Source organism: Miniopterus schreibersii (genome assembly GCF_964146895.1).
Source record: "Miniopterus schreibersii genome assembly, chromosome: 15".
NCBI classification, from domain to species: Eukaryota; Metazoa; Chordata; class Mammalia; order Chiroptera; family Miniopteridae; genus Miniopterus; species Miniopterus schreibersii.
The window spans coordinates 47,373,324-47,393,197 of NC_138115.1; the positions used below are offsets into that span (position 1 = coordinate 47,373,324).

General features: G+C 44.3%; 1 protein-coding gene and 2 long non-coding RNA genes across 7 annotated transcripts; 2 read left to right on the plus strand and 1 right to left on the minus strand.

Moving 5' to 3' along the window:
- Positions 1–1,826: 1,826 nt before the first annotated feature.
- LOC308567974 lies at positions 1,827–13,087 on the plus strand. Its single transcript, XR_014000422.1, has 3 exons — positions 1,827–3,696; positions 5,868–5,950; positions 12,078–13,087. It is a non-coding gene; the product is annotated as an uncharacterized lncRNA (long non-coding RNA).
- Positions 6,893–14,562, minus strand: HIGD1A (HIG1 hypoxia inducible domain family member 1A). Of its 3 annotated transcripts, none has more exons than XM_081160230.1 (4): positions 14,481–14,562; positions 9,423–9,537; positions 8,649–8,783; positions 6,893–7,842 (listed from the first exon to the last, which is right to left on the minus strand). In XM_081160230.1, exons 2-4 carry the CDS (start codon positions 9,517–9,519, stop codon positions 7,793–7,795), a joined length of 282 nt encoding a protein of 93 aa, XP_081016356.1. In that variant the 5' UTR covers positions 9,520–9,537; positions 14,481–14,562; the 3' UTR covers positions 6,893–7,792. The 3 variants fall into 3 exon arrangements, with proteins under 3 accessions (XP_081016356.1, XP_081016357.1, XP_081016355.1); XM_081160231.1 differs by lacking the exon at positions 14,481–14,562 and adding an exon at positions 13,277–13,339; XM_081160229.1 differs by lacking the exon at positions 14,481–14,562 and having other exon boundaries at positions 9,423–9,558.
- Positions 14,563–14,693: 131 nt separating this feature from the next.
- Positions 14,694–19,675, plus strand: LOC308567939. 3 transcript variants are annotated; one of them, XR_014000409.1, is made up of 5 exons: positions 14,694–15,205; positions 17,144–17,283; positions 17,341–17,445; positions 18,399–18,552; positions 19,156–19,675. It is a non-coding gene; the product is annotated as an uncharacterized lncRNA (long non-coding RNA). The 3 variants fall into 3 exon arrangements; XR_014000410.1 differs by having other exon boundaries at positions 17,371–17,445; XR_014000411.1 differs by having other exon boundaries at positions 17,371–17,445; positions 19,167–19,675.
- Positions 19,676–19,874: the final 199 nt, after the last annotated feature.

Sequence of the window (19,874 nt, forward strand, 5' to 3'; positions counted from 1 at the left end):
ACGACTTACGGTGGCCTAGAGGACACGGGAAGGGCAGAAGCGCCAGAGGCTCGCTGGGGCCCCGGGCGCGGCGGTTTGGCACGGAAAGGGGCGCGGGGGCGGGAAGGGGGTCGTGCGCCCCAGGCTGTAAAGCTGGCCGGCGGGCGGCGTGTGCTTGGCGGGTGTTGGCGGTTTTGGGGACCAGGCGCTCTGCGCACAGGCGCGCCTCCCGCAGCCCTGCGGGGAGTTGGAAAGGGGACGGTCCCACCCTGACTGTCTTGGGGAAAATGTAAAAGGAGGTCCTGTTGTGATGGTGCGTGAAAAATCAGGGCACAAAATAGTTGCTGCTCAAGTGTTTTTTAAAACTGGGCACAGAAATAAGACTGGGAGGGAGGCAGAGAAACAGTAAAAATGTTATTATATTTGGGTGCTGGAGCCGCAGTGCTGTTTTAATGTTTGCGCTTTAGAGGATTTTAAATATAATGAACATGGTTCATGTTCATAGTGGGATGTCACGTGTGTGTGTGTGTGTGTGTGTGTGTGTGTGTAAAAGGCACTTCCCAGTTTAAGTCACTACTATATTCAGGGCTATATGGGTGTGGGAGGCAAATTTCTAGGAAAGGAGATCTGAGGAAGCTTTCCAAATATTTATTGAGGCCTTTATCCTTTGAAAATCTTCAGCTATCTCAGTTGTTTTTCTTTCTTTTTCCCCTCCTAAGGCGGTTATTCACAGACACGCGTGAAGGTGCGGCACCGGGCCACGTTTTGCAGAGCTCTGGCACAGTATCCCAACCGGGATGTTGACAGTGACCCAGTCCACCCATCTTACTCAGATTCCCCCAGTTTGACTTGTCATGTACGTGTGTTTAATTTTACACAATTTTCTCACATGTGTAGGTTGGATCACCAAAGCGAAGACTCTGAACACTTAAGCCACAAGGATCCCCTGCTGCTGGGCTTTTATAGCCGCACCCACTTCCCTCTTGCCAGCCCCACCCTCCAAGTGTCAAGTGTAAGAACTCCTTGCCTACCCTGGGATCCCAAAGACTTTCTACAAGTGTCAAGAGTTTTATGTTCATGGTGTATTTTGATGTGATTTTTGTATAAGATGTGAGATTTAGGTTGAGAGATTTGTTTTGTTTTATTTTTGTTTTGCTTTTTTGCCTATGGATATCCAGCACCATCTTTTGAAAGGTATCCTCCCCCCATGGAATTGCTTTTGCACCTCTGTCAAAAATCAGTTGAGCAAACTCAACAATAACAAAAAACCCAATTGGAAAACAGGCAAAGGACTTGAATAAACATTCCTCCAAAGAAGATACACAAATGGCCAATGAGCACATGAAAAGATGCTCGATGTCACTAGCCACTAAGGAAATGCAAATCAAGACCCCAATGAACTGCCACCCCATACCCATTAGGATGGTTATTATTAAAAAACACACAAGGAAACTAACAAGTGTTGGCCAGGTTGTGGAAAAATGGGAACCCTTATGTATTACTGGAGGGAATGTAAAACGGTGTAGCTGCTCTGCACGAGTTTGGTAGTTCCTCAAATTGTTAAACAGAATTACCATATGACCCAGCAATTTCACCTCAGGGCATATGCCCAAAATATGAAAGCTGGGACTCAAATACTTTTTTTTTTTTTTAAATATATCTTTATTGATTTCAGAGAGAGGAAAGGAGAGGGAGAGAGAGAGAGATAGAAACATCAATGATGAGAGAGTCACTGATCGAACCCGCAACCTGGGCATGTGCCCTGACCGGGAATCGAACCCTGATCACCTGGATCCTATGTCGACGCTCAACCGCTGAGCCACGCCCGGCCGGGCTCAAATACTTTTATACCAATGTTCATAACAGCATTATCCACAGTAGCCCAAAGGTGGAAACAACCCAGGTATCCATCGGTAGAGGAATGGATAAACAAAATGTGGTACATCTATACAATGAAATATTACTTGGCCATAAAAAAGAACAGCATTCCAATACATGCTACAGCGTGGATGAACCTGGAAAACGTTGTGCTAAATGAAATATCCCAAACACAGGATAAATACTGTATTATTCCACTTGTTAGGTACCTAGAACATGCAAATTAATAGAAGAGCAGTTGCCAGGGGCGAGGGGAAAGGGAAATAGGAGTTACTGCTACAGGTTATGAAGTTTCTGTTTGGGGTGACAAAGGCTTTTGGAGGTAGATGGTGGTAATGGTTGCATAGCGTTGGAAGTAGACTTCGTGTCACTAAGTTGTACACTGAAAAGCAGTTAAATGGTAATTGTTATGTATATTTGACAATATATTTTTTAATATTACTTTAGCATATTAGTGTGGGTCTAATTGCTCTTTTTTTCTAATTCCCAAATTAGGTCCTTCCCACAGGTCAATGTAGCTCCAATTTTCTAGTGGGACCTTTATCCATGCTTGCCTATTTTTTTAAAGGTCACCAAATAGATTTCCCTTCACTGAAATTATACTCTCTGCCCCAAATCAATAAATATAAGCAGTTGGTGATCCTACTCTTACTATGAGAAGCAACATGGAAATAAACTCCATCAGAAGTACAAATACTGGACTTTAACTCTGACATTAGTCAAGTTATAAACCTCAACTCTCTTCTTAAAATAGCAATAGCACCCTTATTACCATTATCATCCAATAGGTTGCGGAAGTGCTTTGTGAACCGGAATGCTGTTCGGTTGTCATGGTTTATTATAGATCTAGCTATTTTGCCTCAAAATGGAAGTAAGCTTTGCTGCAGCTTAAAGCCAGGCTCCATTTGGCTCTCTCCATTTCAGAGCTCCGCACTTAAGGCTCTCAGCCTTGCAGGTCCAAAATCGAATTTGGTCATTGTACCAGGAGTCTCTCTTGGGGCCAGTCATGGTATTAACCCAAACACTAAGCCACCAGTTTACTTTAGGGGATGGTGACCGTCATCCAGAGCCTCTCCCTTCCCAGAATCAGACACCAAGAAGCCAAGAGTCATCAGAAAGGTATTATGGGTATGGATTCAGAACAAACAGCCTCGAGATATTTTTGCCCCAGGGTTAAGTCTTATTAAATATTCCTCTTCACAGCCCGGGCTCCGGCGTAGATAAAAATTGTTCACTTTTTCCAGGTTCAAGTTCCTTCTGGCTGGAAGGTGCTGGATACACACTGTCAGTTCTGCCTCTTCAACTAACCAAGGGTTTGGGCTTTTGTTGGCCACCAGCCTCTCACTTAATACCATTTTGGCTACAATCAAGTCCTACTCTATCCACGGAGCTATTTTGTCTAAGACGTGTTTGTGTATATGGTGATCTCACTCATATGTTGGCTTTATTAGGAAACTCAATGTCCTGCCAAGATTCTAAGTCTTTAGTTCCAAGGGACCTCTCTGATGGATGAGATCTACCCTGGCTCTCCTCCAAGCCCTCAGCACAATGCATTGGTAATATAGTTTATTTTCCCCAAATTTTCTGTTTCACTCGAGGTTCCTATCACTGACTTTCAGAACACACGGATGCAAGCGAGCTGGTCTCCATGATAACAGTTTCCCCATGTTGGTCAGAGCCCCAAGGCCTCGGGTACTTCCCAATTCTCCTCCTCCCCAGTCGAGACGAGCACCTGCAGACGGGAACCTCACCTTCCTTCTTACAGAGGCCGACACAAACGCTGGTTGAGGAGTTTCACGTATGAAAGCATCTGCGGACAGCCCTGGCCGGTGTAGCTCGGTAGGTTGGGCGGCGTCCCGTGGACCGAGGGGTGGCTGGTTTGATTCCCAGTCAGCGCACGCACCCAGGTTGCGGGCTTGACCCCCGGTAGGGGGTGTGCAGGAGGCAGCTGATCCATGTTCTGCTCTCACATTGATGTTTCTCTTCTCTCTTCTTCTCCCTCCCTCTCTCTCCAAAAATCAATAAAAAACTCTTTAAAAAAAAAAGTAAAACAAATCTGAGGACAAAGTAGCCAAAGTGTATTGGAAAAAAATATTGGACTTGGGACCTGGATGGGAGTGTGTGTGGTGGAGGGAGATGGAGCAAAGGAAGCGCAGGTATTTCGTGAACAGGCATGACTTTATGGACCTGTCTTCCCTTCCGTCACGCAGTCTCTCCATGTGACCAAGGGTCTCAAGTTCTGGATTTGTGCCCCAGCTCTGCCGCTGTCCACTTGTACGGCCCTGAATAAATCACACCTTTCCTCACTGAAAAAGTCAGGATAATACATACTTCAGAGTTTTTGTGAGGAATTAATGGAAAAGAGCATTGAAGCATTTTATATGCAGCAAAGCTATGTATATAAGTAAAGGATTAACCTAGTGGTATATACACTGTTTTAAACTCAAATATGGCAAAATCTGAAAAAAGGTGAAGTTCATTGTGGCCTGGAAGAATTTTAAAAAGCTTTACGAAAAGTAGAACTTGGGCTGTCTTTAATTAAGGCGTGCACTGAGCTCACTGAAGGGGGATGTCCAGGAAAGGAGCAGAGCAGAAGCAAAGGTGTCGGGCAGTGGTGGGCACGGGGCTCTGGCACCAATGGCACCGCCGGACCAAGGTGGGGAACAGGAGGTGAAGGGCCTAGGCTTACAGTGGCAACAGGGAGAGGAAAAGGGCAAACCTGAATGTTGGGGGGCTATGCTTATAAAAAACCGCAGGACCTGGGGACTGGTTTCGCAGTGAAAGATGACAGGAGGAAGGAAAGGTGCGGGAGTTTGAGCCCAGAGCGGGACAGTGGGAGATGGAGGGCATCACAGAAACGGGTGAGCTGGGAGGAGCACCAGTGGGAAGACACCGAGTGTGGCAGTAGACAAGCTGGGTTTAGGTAACAGGGCTTGAGTCGAAAGGCATGACATCACTTCCACCCCACATTGCAAAATTTTAGTCACTCTGCAACACTTCTGAGTTACCCCGGGGACAGGAAAAAGACCTCACACCTGTTATAAGCAGCTCATTATACTCCAGAGGACTTATTCCTACATCCCCGTGAGGGGAGCAAATGGACGCTGGCCTCCACTCTAGAACCATTACCACTAATGAATTTAGGAGAGAACTGGCTAACTTTGTCTTGCTAGAAACAAATTCTTTGGCCTCACTTCAGTGACTAAGGGGGAAGTGGGCTGTCTTTAAGACTAAAGCTGGGAAGCATGAGCAGTGCTGGCTCCTCCATGACTTCTATCGACTAAATCGTTCACTGAGAAAGTGGCAATCTGGTCAGGGCTCTGCCCGTTCGGGTTCCTTTCTCAAGTTTCCTCATTCGATTTGAAGAGCTTTCAAACAGGATCAAATATATAAATAAGTGGCAGTCCCACTATTTGACACATGAGAACTTGAAAACACCTTAGGTGCATTCAGCTTTGTTCTGGCCTAGTAGGTATGTTGCCACAGGCAGTATATTAACATAAGCACTGATGCTAAATTCCACATTTTTGTAACTCTCTGAGTATTTCCTCATTGAGGTAAGAGGCATGGCCTGCATGTCCAATCCTTTACGCCAAAATTCTGACTGATACAGAAGGGAGGGTACTTGGGGGTTTATAGAAGTGTGGAGTCAAGTTCTAGCTCTATCATCAGATGTCACTGTTTCTCATGAACTAGACATAGGTAACTTCTTTGGGGAGAGCAAGACCTGAATGTGAAAAAACAAAACCTACTTATCTAACTAATCCAACAGACTTACTGAACACCTGCATGAGTCAGGCACTAAGCCAGCCTTCCCTGCTAGACTGCATGTTGTGAGGGCAGGGCCCACGTAGCTCCTGTGCTGTTGCATTCCCCAGCTTAACTAGGGTAACAGCAGCGATTTACTGCGAGTACTGATGTGCCAGGTGCTATGCCAAGCCCTTTACAATCACCATTGCACTTAATCTTCCCAACGACCCCAGGCCACTAATACTGTCCCCATTTTACAGATGAGAAAACCATGGCTACTCGGCTAGTAGGTGGCTGAACCATGAACCCAAGTCTGACTCAATCAAAGGAGCACCACATCCATGTAAGCCACTTTTATGAACTTCCATAATCTGATGGCAGCCTCTCCATCCGCCCTTCTTCGGGCCAGCAATCTGATCACGCTTACCGCCACCTCGGCACCTCACTCCTGCTTTTCTCTCTATCCTCTGGCATTTGTCTAAATCAATTTCTCTAAAGTTAGTATTTATTTTCACAAAATCTATAGTATACTCATCTATTAAAGTGACAATTTTCTGAAACTTGTTCCCAAATTTGTCCTTCTGCAGAAGGCTTATCCTTCATAAAACAGCTGTTGGCATTGCCTACACGCCTCTCCTATAACACCTACTGGAAGCTGATTAACGTTCCTAAGTAATAGCTTATATTTTAAATCACTTTCTCATAGACCCATATAATGGGTTCATCTCTAAGATAAATAGGACCACAGAAATGACCTAGGCCAATCTCTCACTGCATAGCTAGGAGAAGGTCAAGAAAACCCTGATTTGGTCCAGGTTATAGTCAGTGGTGAGCCAAGACCATGCTGTAACCTCCTGTCTAATCTGCCACTCCAGCATTCATTTCACAAAGGCCAACATTTCGAGTCTCTAACACCGGTTGGCATCTACCACTTGACGACACAGGTTCCAGTCCCAAACCTACAACCTTCTCTAGCTACGTGACCTTGGGTTAGTTACTTAAACTGGTCATGCCTAGTCTCCTCCTCTGTGAAATGAGGATCACAGCTCCTAAGGCTCAGGGTTGTTAGGAAACTTAAATTACATTATACCTGAAAAGTGCTTACAGCGGTGTGTAGCACACAGTAAATGCTCAACAAATATTGGCCATTATTTAGGTTTGGTAAATATTCTTTAACAATGGTTCTCACCGAAGGTACAAAACGGTCTCCCTCGTTTCTGGGAAATTAATTTTTATGCTATTTTGAGGAATGATTTTTCCAAATTGAAATAAAGACAAGACATTTGATATGATCACTTACTTTAATAACACTACATTTACCATGTTGTCACCATGGAATGTAAATTCAGGTTAGAATCTCGCAAGTGCAACAAAGCCTCTGCAGTACCCAAAAGTTTGTGTCAAATGTCTGACCAGAGCTTGCTCTCAAATCATTAATCACTTCCATTACAGGTAATTTGTTTAGTTCAACATTTATGATTCTTACAGAGAAAAGGAACATACTGCACATATTTAAAAACTGTTTTTCATTACCTTTGCATTAGCACTTAAAATACATATTTCTATTTCAAGGTGACATTTAAAAATTATTCTAATATAACAGCAGCAAAAATATAATTCTGCAATTACAAAAGAGCTAAACTAGGATCCATAATTATGTTTACAAGTGTGATTCTAAAATAAATACTACCTTCTAGCAGCTGTTATCTGAAAGGGTTCTTTAAGAGCCAACCGGCCCTAAAAACTGAAGTATACTCGTTCAGTCTGCAGGCAGGCAGAAAAAGTTAAATTGACTGGGGCAAATGGATTCCTACCTAACATTGAAAGCATGTGATACTCTACAGCAACTGGGAGCACTTCAGGATGGCATGCTGTCTTCTTTAGAACTAATTTCACCAGAAGAGTTTAAAAAGGTGGACATTTTACCACTATCAAGTGCATTTAAAAGTGACATATTTCTTACGTACTAACATGACTCCCTTGAATGACCTTGTTAGTGAACTAGTCACTAGTAATTTAGTCACCTGCCAAATCAAGCCTGCAAGAAAGGAAGCCAATATTCAAATTACCGTGTTACTGTCTGACCCACTCAAATAATTTATTTTCAGCATAAACATATAACCTCAATATGAGATGTCTAACTATAGCAAGCACCACCAACAAGACCAAGACAGCATCTCTTCTTCTAGGGTTTAGGTTTTGCCCAGAATTCCTTATACATGGAATAGCCCATACCTAAAGAAAAAAGAATGCTGGTTAAGTATTAAAATTTTTTTTTTCAACATTAAGAAATTAAAAACAGTTCATGAAATAGCTAAAAGAAGCACCTTTGCCAGTATGCAATCATTACAAGGGGAATAAGACCCAGGGTTGCTCACACTCTTGCCCTCTTAAGCAATTTAAGTTTCTAAAATTCTTTTTACAGTTTTCCAAGGAGCTTGAGGCTTGTATGACTAGCTCAAGCTGTTCAATATTTATCTGGCAACTTTAAAAGGCGTTGCTCTTGCTACAGAATACCAGATAAAGTCAATGAATCATAAAGCTAATACAAACATATGATACCTACATTTAAAAAATCTTTTCCACCTTCAACTCAATAAAATAGCAATCGTATGTCTCTCTCAGATAAGGAATCTTACTTCCAACCCTATTTGCATGTCTGGATTCTTCAGTGAAATTATAAACTCAGTGATGGAAAGGATTGTCTTTTCTTTCTTCCTTTAAAACCTTAGTAAGATATATATGGTGGGACAAAAGTAGGTTTACAGTTGTGAGTACGCAAAACTGAGTTTATTCTTGGATTATTATTGTTGTATTATTTTCCATATGAACAACTGTAAACCTACTTTCGCCCAACCCTGTATTATAGACAGTAAAGTTATGTCACTGCTTGAACTATTTTTTATTAATTCATTTTTCCATGAAAATAAATATGATATTTGCAAATTGCTAAAAGTTAGCTAAAAGTATGTACCTTGTTCATTAACAAAGAAATCCATTAATGGGGAACCACAAATTTGTAATTTCCTATAGGAACCTACCAAGAGTCATTGCTCCCACAACAAAGCCTTGGGCTGCCACGCGCATGTGGATCAGGTGAATAGACATTTTAGTATTTCCCCTGTTCTTCAATTTATATAATCCAAATGCAACGATTGCTGCAAAACCTGCCATTCCTGAGAAACAAACAGTCACAATTATGTCAGACACATGGGGGCAGGGAACCAAAGTGATTTTACCATTAATCAATGTACTTCCTACTATTTTTATAAAAATGCTTATGAGACCATTAGCTAACAGACACATGGTGTTTTTAACTCCCAGCCCCCTCAGACCCAAAAATCCAAAGATGGTAGCAAAAAGTAGCAGATTCAGTTAAGATCTTCAAAATGTGGGCTTGAGAAGCCCATAGATCAATTTCTTTAAGAGAGTCAGGGGAACTCTTCCTTTCTGTCCTACTTCCCTCTCTGAAGGGAATCAATTAATATAATATAGACTGTAATAAACCATAACTGTGAGAACAGCTTTTTAAAAAAGTCTCGTAAGTCCTTCTAGCAAATCACTGACACTAAGGGTGATCTTGGGGTACGGTCCCCCAACACATTCACTGAAATAAGAGTCAATAAAACAAGAAGTCTAAATGCACACAGAATTTTTATAATGAGAATTATATCATGCTAATATCAGCATATTTCAACCACGTGAAAAAAATATTTGAAAATAATGCTTATGGATGTGCTTGATGAACGAGCTGATCACATGTTGATTGGGTTACAGCATACAACAGATTATTAGAACGTCCAAGTCAAACTTACCAATAGGGACAAATGGTGCCTCTTTAGCTTTTCGGACAAGTTTAGATCCCTGACCTTCATCATATGAAGAAAGAGAAACATCTGTGTCGGTTGACATGGTGATTGAAGAATTTTCCTGAAAGAGAATTCCCATGAGGTTCTGCAATTAAACACAACTAGAACACCGAGTGACTGGATGTACTTAAAATAATCCTAGTTTCCATAAAAACCTGGTATATACTATCCACCAACTCTAAAAAATATTTTTTTAAGTTTCTCCATACAACCAGTTCCTTTTTAGCATGACATTGTTAGTAACAGTGAATTTTAAAATTATTTTTGTTAATTAAAATAGCAGCTATTAATTTTCTGACTATCTTCATCTTTTTAAAATTTTATTTTTTCTTCATCCTTAATCAACTTCAACTTGACAACTTTAATTATTCAAACCAAACCAATACTCCTTAATGCCCCTTCAATATCATGTTGAAAATCCTACTAAGCACTTTTAAGTGTAGTTGAGTGTAGTCTTTATTGCTTTCAATTGCAACTGACTTATTTACTCCAACGTGCTACCTGGCTTCAGTTCTCTCCTCTGACTAGTTTCCAGCCCATTACACTAATCTCTATTTGATGCTCTCTGCATGGATTACAGCTATTCTGAATAGCCAAAATTTCTACTTGGCTCATTATTTACATATTTTAAGGAAAAAGCTTTTGTTTTAAATACTATTGCTAGGAATGTCTCCTTTTAAACATAACTTATGTTCAATTGAACTAATACAGACTTTTAGGTTTTTTTATGATTTAGGGTTATAATTTTTAATAATACTACAGCATAAAAATCAAACCACTCTCAGGGTCTTAATAAAGGAATATCTCCCAAGCTTTTTAGCTCTGTCTTCCTTTACATACCTTATATTCCCTGGACTTGCCTCTTAAAAGTCTTTCTTTTATATTATTATTCTTTTAAATAATATATAAAAAGGCAAGAGACTAGCCTGATCATTATCTGAATAAGGGGCAGGGGGGAAAAAAGATGATCACAGGAACTAAAGGCTCCATGGTCCCATTTCAACCCCCCTCCTTTACATAGGAAGCTAACAGGCGTTTCATCACAATGAAGTAATAGCAAATTCAGTTTCACCTTAGTCACAGTAACTATGTACATACTTCCTTCACCTAGCCGATTTGAACTGCCTATAAACTTTACCCATAAATAAAATAAGGGAGTCAAACGTAGTATGTAAGTGCACAAGTCTCTGATTAAAGTCAAAAGTCAACTGCCCATCCCACTACCCATGTAAGATCTTACCTTCACTTCTGGGCGTTTCATGTGCGTCATACTCCCTTCAATAACAATAGCTCTCCTTTAGCACTTTGCTATCTAAGGGTTGTTAGTAGTGGCTGAGGCCCTCACAGAAAACCCAACTCTAGAGGTGAGGCTTACTACTTAGCTTGAAAAGTGAAACCATCCCTTCAAGCCCCCATCTCCACTGGGAAGAGTCGATTCTGTCATCTGACAGAGAAGACAATGTTAACCCACAGGAGTTTGCAATATCACAGAGCTAAATAAAAGAAACTCAGATTAGAACTAGACTTTCTCTCCTTTTTGGTCTTCATTACCTGCTAGCTGAATAAACCCCTACTGAGCTTTTTATTACTACATACAACATTCAACAAGCTCAAGGTTCAGTATAGTCACTGTATTATCTAAAGAGATAATATATAAACACAGAAATAATTAGTGGTCCAAAAATTAGATTTTTAAAAAACGAGGCATGACAAAGTGTGATTACTTGCCAATAGCATAAAACAGAGAGACAATGAGAACTGAATTTAGAGTGTGATGTCTTTTAGCTAGAGTAGGTCTGGGCAAAGTGCTTTAATTATCCAGTCCCATAGAACTCTCTGTCTTCTCCATCATAACTCTTTCTTACAAATGCCTATTTAACTGTTTCTCTTGCTAGAATCCTTGAAGCCAGAAGGCTACGCCTGCCCTGCTTGTATTTATCTCCATTGGCTAGCACAGTACTTTGCATGTGGTAGTAAGTACACCACAAAATGTTGAATACATTTAAAAGTAATATTTTTCAACAATTAACATTATTCTCAGGTAATTTATTTAGGAATATTTAGTGAAAAAATAACAATTACACATATTTGTAGAGTTTAATCAGTTGGTAAGAAGAATGATGAACCGTATATCCTAAGTGCTTTTTTTTTTTAATTTTTCTATTTTATCTATGAAAGAAGAAATGATAACCTCAGTAGGTCTTGGTTTCTCGCAACCACAAGAGACAAAACTATTACATACCAGAATCCGCTTTTAAAATCTAGCACCTTCTTTTGCAGATATAAAAGCATGTTTTCTTCCTTTGCCTTAATTATTCCTAACTAAGAAGTCATTCGGGAACTGTCTTTAAAAGCAAGAAAGTAGGTAGTTTTGCTCTACACTCTCACATCTGGATCACTATAATTGTCCATCCAAGAGGCAATGGAGCAAAAGTTACCCTCATCCTTTCAGGAGGGAGGGGCTGGCTGCCTCTGTCCTGTATATAAAAGAAGAAAATCCACTGATTTCCACTCCTCACTGTTAGGATGGTTTACCTATGGCCTGTTTTACTCAATAAGCTTTATTTAACATCTTCCATCCAAGCATGTTTTTCTCCATAGTTTGGAGCCATTGACACAAGCAAGCCCATCTGCAAGCAAAGATAGGACCTGACCATTCTGCTTGACCAAGCCTGCACTCGCAAAACATCCTGTTATCCTCCAAGACATCCTGCTATTCGGACAATGCTTCACAGCCGGCAGATGCAACACTCGCCCCGCATTGTACCCTATCTTAAGTCCCTATAAAAGAAAGTTTAACTCCACTTTCCGGGCTGACACCATACTGTTGGTCTCAGCCCACTGTGAGAGGATGCTTCAATAACATTTTCTAAAACCTCTCACAGTGCTTTTCGGCCTGGTTCCTCTTGGCATTGACCTAACACTCACCTATGATACAGACTCTGAAGTTTGTATGGGAAAGATACTTGATCTGGTATAAGAACCAAAATGTCAGGAGACCATGTGGTCATTATTTGCTTTAAGTGACTAGCTAATCTGTCTGATCCAGAACACTTTGTGTGAATTTCAGGATAATATTAATAGAGAAATATTAAAAATGTAACTTAAATTATATTTTATACCGTCTTATAAATTCTGTTATATTTATAACAGTCCCTGAATATAATATTTTGATAATTTTAATTACCACCTAGAAGTTTTCCAACTATTCACGATTTACAGACACCTAAACTGAAAATGGTTAACTTTTAAAGTACCAGGGTCAGTGACTATAAATCATTTAATTTGAGAAAAACAACTCATGATTAATTCGTGCCAACAGCCTTATTTTACAGATGGAAAAGGGGTTAGGAAGGCTTATATGAATTGGCCAACAGCAGGAATACATTTCTGGCAGGATAGGAATAGAAACAAGTTCTCCTGACACACAGTCCAGGGTTCTTTTGATTGACAATATATTGCCAAACCATGGATCTTATGATGCTGGTATATTTTTAATCTGAAAAATATTAAAATCCATTCCTTAGCAGAAGCCCGTATCTCTTCCCTTAATTGTAAAAAATCTGTGAACCCTGCTTAAAATTAAACAGAACCTTCTCACCTAACAATTTCAACTGTGATTTGAAAAGTTTTTTTTTTCCCCACTAGCACCATTTCTAGATTTTCCTCTATTATCATTTCCTCATCCACATACAGCAACGGACCCAGATTTCTGACAGCAAGTTGAACAGGTGCAAAAAAGAGGCACCAGGGACCAGACAGTCAAAGCCAGTTCTAAAAAGACACGAGTTACTCTGTACCCTGAGTTAAGATGCTACTACTGAAGACCTCTCCAAACGCACAGGAACCTAGAAGAGGCGGAAGTTAGATGAGCTGCCCAGCACCAGGTGATGGATGCAACAGGCCGAAGGATCTTCACAGCCTGTCATTTCGGTCTCAGGAACTACCCCATCCAACAACAACGATCTCGAATTTTGATTTTCCGTCGGTCACCTGCTGGCTTGTTTAAAAATGGCTGCCGAGGCCCCACCCTGAAGATTCTGACTCAGAGGGTCTGGGGCAGGGCCCGAGGAGTTTGCATTCGCGGAAGCCCCCCCTTCAAGTGGCTCCGGCGCACACGGAAGTTACGAGAAGCCCCGGTGCACAGGACTCGACGAGGTTCGCGGCGCTGGGGCCGCCTGGTACTTCGGTCCGTCGCCCCTTTTCACCCACGCCGGTCCCGCTCGAGGGGGCCTCTGGTGGGGAGTCCCACCCGGAGCGGGGACGGGGCTGCTCCCCGCACCGGTGATGCGGAGAGAAGGGCGAGCGACGCCGCCGAACCGTTTCGGCCGCTCCCGCTTCTCCACCCAGACTACGTTTTGTAATCTCTAACCGGAAGAGGTGTAAATTCCGTCACAGAAGCTTGACACCCGGCCTGACGCCCAGTCCCCTTCCTAAGGCAGGGGTCGCCGCGGGGGGAAGGGACGCGGGGTCGGGGGAAGAGGCGGCGGCGACCGGAAGGTCGTGTGGTTTTACGGCCTCCCCTCAACCTTTCCACCTCCCTGCCCTCTCCCTGTGACCTTGTCAGGACTCCTTGGCCCGGGCGCTCGGCCTCCTCCCTCCTCACCCACAGCTGGGCCCCGCCGCTCTCGAGGCTCCGCGCGCCGGGTGCGCTCGGGCCCCAGCCCCTCCCGGGTCATTCATTACTGTCCCGTACGTGAGCCGCCCCTGTCAGCCACGACTCGCTGCAAGGCGACTGCCCCACCTCCGCGCTGGCTCCGTCCCCCTCACCCGACACGGCGCCAGGCCTTGTCTCTGGACCCCCTCAACCTCCCTGAGCCACGCGGCCCGGCCTGAACCCCGCCAACTATACCTCGCCCCGACCGCCCCAGGCCTCGCCCCACTCCCAGCCTCGTGGCCCCCAATCTTGCCAAGATGCTCTCGGCCCAGATAGGCGTGACCCCACTCCCTCCCGCCCCAAGTGGGGCGTCCCCGGCTCCCAATACCCCGGCACTCTGGTCTCACCGGAATCAACAGGACCTTCCAAACTCCAACCTGCTTCTGGACCCCTCCGATGCGCGCCGTCGGGTTGGCTTCTCCGCGTCCCGCCCACAGCCGGATCCAGCCAATCAGAAGGCCGGTGCCTGCCCGGTAGGTGCGTGCGTGTGCGCGTTAGGTGGGGCGGCCAGGAGCGGGCCTCCGATTGGCTGGGGCTCCGCGCCGGCTCGGAGTCCGAGCTCTCCCGCGGGGACCTCGTCAGAGGTGAGAGCTCGGCGGGTACGGTTTGCGCGCTGGCGCTCGAGGGCCGCCGGCCCGCGCCCCGCGGGGCTTCCGCCGTTTCCGCTCGGGCAGCGGCGCGAGCCGTGCAGACGCCGTGCAGACGCGGCGCGCTCCGGGCCGGGCCGGGCCGGGGATTCGGCTTCTCGGCCGCAGCCAGGCCCTGGGAGCCTGCGGGTGAAGTGGGAGCACGGTCCTGCCCTCAGGGCCGCGGGCGGCTGGCGGCGGGCGGCGGGGCGCGCGATCCCCCCCACGCCCTGGCCGCTGTCCGTCCCGAAGGCGCGCTGCCCTTTGTGGAGCTTACACTCTGGTGGGCCATTAATCGCCTGCCCCGGGTCCCTGGAGCTGTGACCTCACCCCGATCGGGGGAGGTTTCTCCGAGGAGAGAAGTGCCAGAGGCCGCCCGGGTGACAGTGACCTTCCAGGGACGGAGGCCCTAATTTGTTCGTGGAGAGAGAACCAGCAGCCGTTGGGCGAGTAGATGCAAAGTATCAATGACTGTCCGGTGGGGACTATGTCGGTATAGCCACAAAGCCCGGCAGATTGCTCCGTGCGCGGTCCCACGGTTAGGAACGAAGTGCCTCTTGGAACCTCAACTTTTTAATCAACAAAATGGGAATATTGATAAGTACCTTATAGGGTTGCACTGTGTAATTTAAATAAGACAACAATTTTTAAAAATCAACAAGGAAACAGTGATTCTAAATGACACATTGGATCAGATGGATTTACTAAATGTTTACAGAACATTTCACCCCAAAGATGCAGAATAGGCTTTCTCCTCAAGTGCACATGGGACATCCTCAGAGACAGGCCACATGTTAGGACACCAACCACGTCTCTACAAGTTCAAGAAGACTGAAACCCTATCAAACATCATGGATGGTTATACCGTGGAATACTACACAGCTATGAAAAAGAAGGATCCCGTGCCCTGTGAGACAGCATGGTGGGACCTGGAGAGTGTGATGCTAAGTGAAATAAACCAGGCAGAGAAAGACAAGCGTCACATGAACTGACTCATGTGGAATCTGATGAACAACATAAACCGATGAACAAAATAGATCCAGAGACACAGAAGCATGGAACAGACTGAGGGATCTCAGAGGGAAGGCAGGGGTGGGGGAGTGGGTGGGGAGAGATTAAGGTAAGAATTTATATGCATAACCCATAGACACAATAGTGTGGTGAAGGCCTGGGGAGAGGGGTGCAGGGTGGAGTGGATCACTTGAGGGAAAAAGAGGACATTGGTAATACTTTCAACAATAAAGATGATGATAGATAGATAGATAGATAGATAGATAGATAGATGATAGATAGATAGATAGATAGATAGATAGATGATAGATAGATAGATGATAGATGATTGATAGATAGATAGATGATAGATAGATAGATGATAGATAGATAGATGATAGATAGAAGACAGCAAAGCCCTGGCCGATTTGGCTCAGTGACATCTGAGCAGAGAACTGAATGATGATGCCCCCCACCCCTCCCACCCCCACCCCATGACGATCTAGGGGAAGATCAGTGGCAGAGATGAGGCTTCACTCTCATTGTACTTCATTCTCATAGCACTGTGCTCTGACCAATCTGGCCATGATTGTCCAATTCCTGTATGAGATGTTGAGAGGATCACTTTCCTGTGTAAGTGCATTTTACACAGGAAAGCACTTAAACAGATCAAATAAGGAAATACATTTGTAATGTTTTAGGCTTGACACAAGACTGTTTTCACTGACTGTTTTCAAACAGAAAGCTGTGAGGTTGTCACTGAAAAATGGATCTTGGATTTATTGCAGCTCCTCAAAATTCCTTTTTGTTCTTCCTCTTAGTTATTTGGGGGGGGCGAGGAGGGGAGATGAGCACATGGGGTGGTGGGCACAGAACTCCCCTAACATAGCTGAAACCTTCCTGCCTCTTTGCCTTGTTTTGAAGGCATTTAGTTTTGGGATTAACAAAACAGCCATGCCCAGCTGGTGTGGCTCAGCGGTTGAGCATTGACCTAGGATCCAGGAGATCAAGGTTAGATTCCCAGTCAGGGCACATGCTGGGGATGTGGGTTCAATCCCCAGTGGGGGGCATGCAAGAGGCAGCCGATCAATGACTCTCTCATCATTGATGTTTCTATCTCCCTTCCTCTGTCTGCAATCAATAAAAAGAAATATTTACAAAAAACAAAACAAAAAAACCAACCATGTCTTCTTAAAAATTCATATATACTTTTATATCCCATATATTTTGTTATTAAATATATCTCCATAGAGAATAAGTGGGCAGAATTTGATCTTTTTAATATTCAGCCTTATGTGGTTTATATCCTGATTTTTAAAATTAGAAATTTTAAAACTTATATAATCTATAGGACTAAAATGATTGACTTATTTTTATGATGTGTATTTGTACAGATACGGGACTACATTACACAGAAACAGAATTGATTACTGGAAGCAAAAGCTTCCTGTGCACCACAGGGGAACAGTTCTTTCCACCAGGAAAGATAAATCTGATTTACTCCCTGGGCTCCCTGGCTGGTTCCTGACACTCGGTAAGATGCTGAGTACTGTGGTTATGCATGAACATTGGCTTACAAGCCCCCGGGCAGCAAAACGTCTTGTTACATTTTCGCCCACAGTGCCTGGTGGTGTTCTGCACATAGAAGGCCTCTGGTAAATACTGGTTGAATGGCTCAGGCTGTCTCTTTGCAGAGGTGAGTGCCTGAGTTCAGTGACTACAGCTGCCTCTGGGCTCCTGTGCCTTCTTAATTCTCTTGATCACCCACCGTTTACACACTTCTGAAAAGAACCCCGCTCTCTTCTCCTCCACTGCCTGGGATACTGATTGCTTCTCTCTCTCCCAACAATGATTTAGGGCTATTTTACAGTCTGCTAATTCACTAAGAATGAGGTGCCTCTCCCGGGAGGCACTGCCACACTCAATGGCACTGCAAATAGGTTTTTATTGACTGATCTCCGGGCTCTCCAAGTCATTTAGCCCTCACACTGAGCACAAGGCCCCATCTGTTTATCTTGATGACTTAATGAATTGAGGGCTCATAAATGTAGCTGACATCTAAAATCAGATCCAGTCACAGTAAGGACAAAATAATGGATGAAAAAATTGCTTTTAGAGCTCTGGGAGGAAAATGGATTATTCAAAGAGACACTTCACTCCAGTTGGTGACCCTGAATGACTCTCCCTGTGCTGATGCTTTTGCTTAGAGACAGGAACCTGCCTGCCCTGTTCAGGGAAAACTGGAAAAGAAAGATTATCTGCCTGACCCAAGTTCACTCAGTGAATCAGCAGAGTGCTAGTCATCAAAAGCCCTGCTACTTTGCTCTATAAGTAAGGGCCAGAAAAGGTTTTCAAGGATGAGTGTGAAAGTCACCACTAAAAAGGTGAGCTAGTAACCTGAGCCTGTTGCCTAGCACAGTGCAGCTGATCAGAGAGAAATCACTGGCAGCGAGATGGCCAGGTGTTAAGGGTGCTGTCTGGATTGTGAATTCTCTGGAAACTGGATGGGCTGTTGCTTAAGGGCAGTTCACCAATAGTTTAAAAAGGCCACTTGTTGTTCATTTGCTCATACACTTAGCTAGGATCTAGGGTCCTTGTGATCCATGGGCTGTAGTGAGTGAGTGGTCCGTGCCTCTCCTTTACCTGCAGGTCTCTTATACCAGAAGCAAGCAGAACCACGTGCAGCTACCCAGCCAGCCTGCTGTACAACACCAGCGCACGCCCAGTGCCTGCCATTCTCTAGGCACACTGCCGCGCACTTGAAATGCTAAAGGGCCACTGATCATTAGAAGAGCTCTGTCAGGTAAATATAATCCCTGTTTTACACACAAAGGAACAGGTTCAGCGTGGTTAAGTAACTTGCTTGGGTTGAGTTTCCATAGAGGCAGAGGCAGGATTTGAATCAGTTCTGTTTAGCTCATGCTTTTTCTGGAACACTTTATTGCCTCTCTGGGCTTTCTTTCCCCTGCCTGTGCCTGTCCTCTCTTACCTCCCATTTCTCCTGTCAGGAATTATCAATCACAACTTGATTGAAATATATATATATATGTGTGTGTGTGCATATATTTATCTATGTATGTCCACCAACACACGCACTTTTATATATGTATCTATTGATATTTATAGATAGATATTGTCGATATTTATAGATAGATATAGATATAAGTGTTATAGGCAGTTGGACAGACATGAGCAGAGCAAGGACAATGGGCCAGGTACAGAAACTCACCAGGGCAAAAACCTAGCAAGGGGCAAAACTGGAAAAACAAGAACCTTGTCCTGAAGGTAAACTTTTCTCCCCTAGCATATCGATGGTCATGTGGTTTGGACCTCCTAATCTTTCATATCTCTGGCCATGTGGCTTAGACCCCCTGAGCATTCCTCCCTAAAGATAACATCTGGTCAGTTGTATTTCAGCTCCAGGCCCAGAAAAGCATCAAAACCAGACAAATGAAGCCGTGGCTGCCTTAGGACCAGCTGCATTGACTAATGACCCTGCCCTGGTGCTGACCTATCAGTGGAGATCACAACTCTGAAAAAGCACATCTGGAAAGCTGATGAATATTCTACTGAGACCCTCCCCTGAGACCTCCCCGAAGATTTCCACCAGCAAGAGAGAGAAATACACTCAGGATGAAGGACCCAGTGCAAGTTCTCCCCCAGGGGAGGCACGCCCATGACATTCCATTCCCTTCCCTTCCCTTTCTTCCAAGGGACCCCACGAGACTTGCAACCAGGGGAGCAATGCGCAGCAGCAGCTCATCCCGGGCTCACCCCTGAACCTGTCTCCAAGGACCCCTTTTCTCTGACTTCCCAGTGAGCCAGAGCAGCCCCGCCTAGGCTCTCCTGTTGCTCCTTCCATGCCCTTGCTTGTTTCACTGTCCTAAGTGTTTTTGCCGCGGCCAATAAGTTCTTTCTTACTTTGCTGCACTTTGTCTCTTGATTGAAATCTTCCCTTAAGAACTGAGGTTTCATTGTCTCCAGTAACACATTCGGTACCATGGCCAGAATTGTTTCATCGCCGGTAAGCCAGCCGTCCTGGCGGCCTTGGCTTGAAGGACAGGCCTAACTGTGTTCTCTCTCCTCCGGGCATCTTTTCCTCCGGCCATGGGGTCTTCTGTCTCT

Coding starts and splice junctions, on each gene's coding strand:
- HIGD1A (XM_081160229.1), bottom strand. CDS start 9,555: ATGGGAATTCTCTTTCAGGAAAATTCTTCAATCACCATGTCAACCGAC. Junction 8,784..9,422: donor GGCACCATTTGTCCCTATTG/GTAAGTTTGACT, acceptor TTTGTTTCTCAG/GAATGGCAGGTTTTGCAGCA. Junction 7,843..8,648: donor TGTGGGAGCAATGACTCTTG/GTAGGTTCCTAT, acceptor TTTTTTCTTTAG/GTATGGGCTATTCCATGTAT.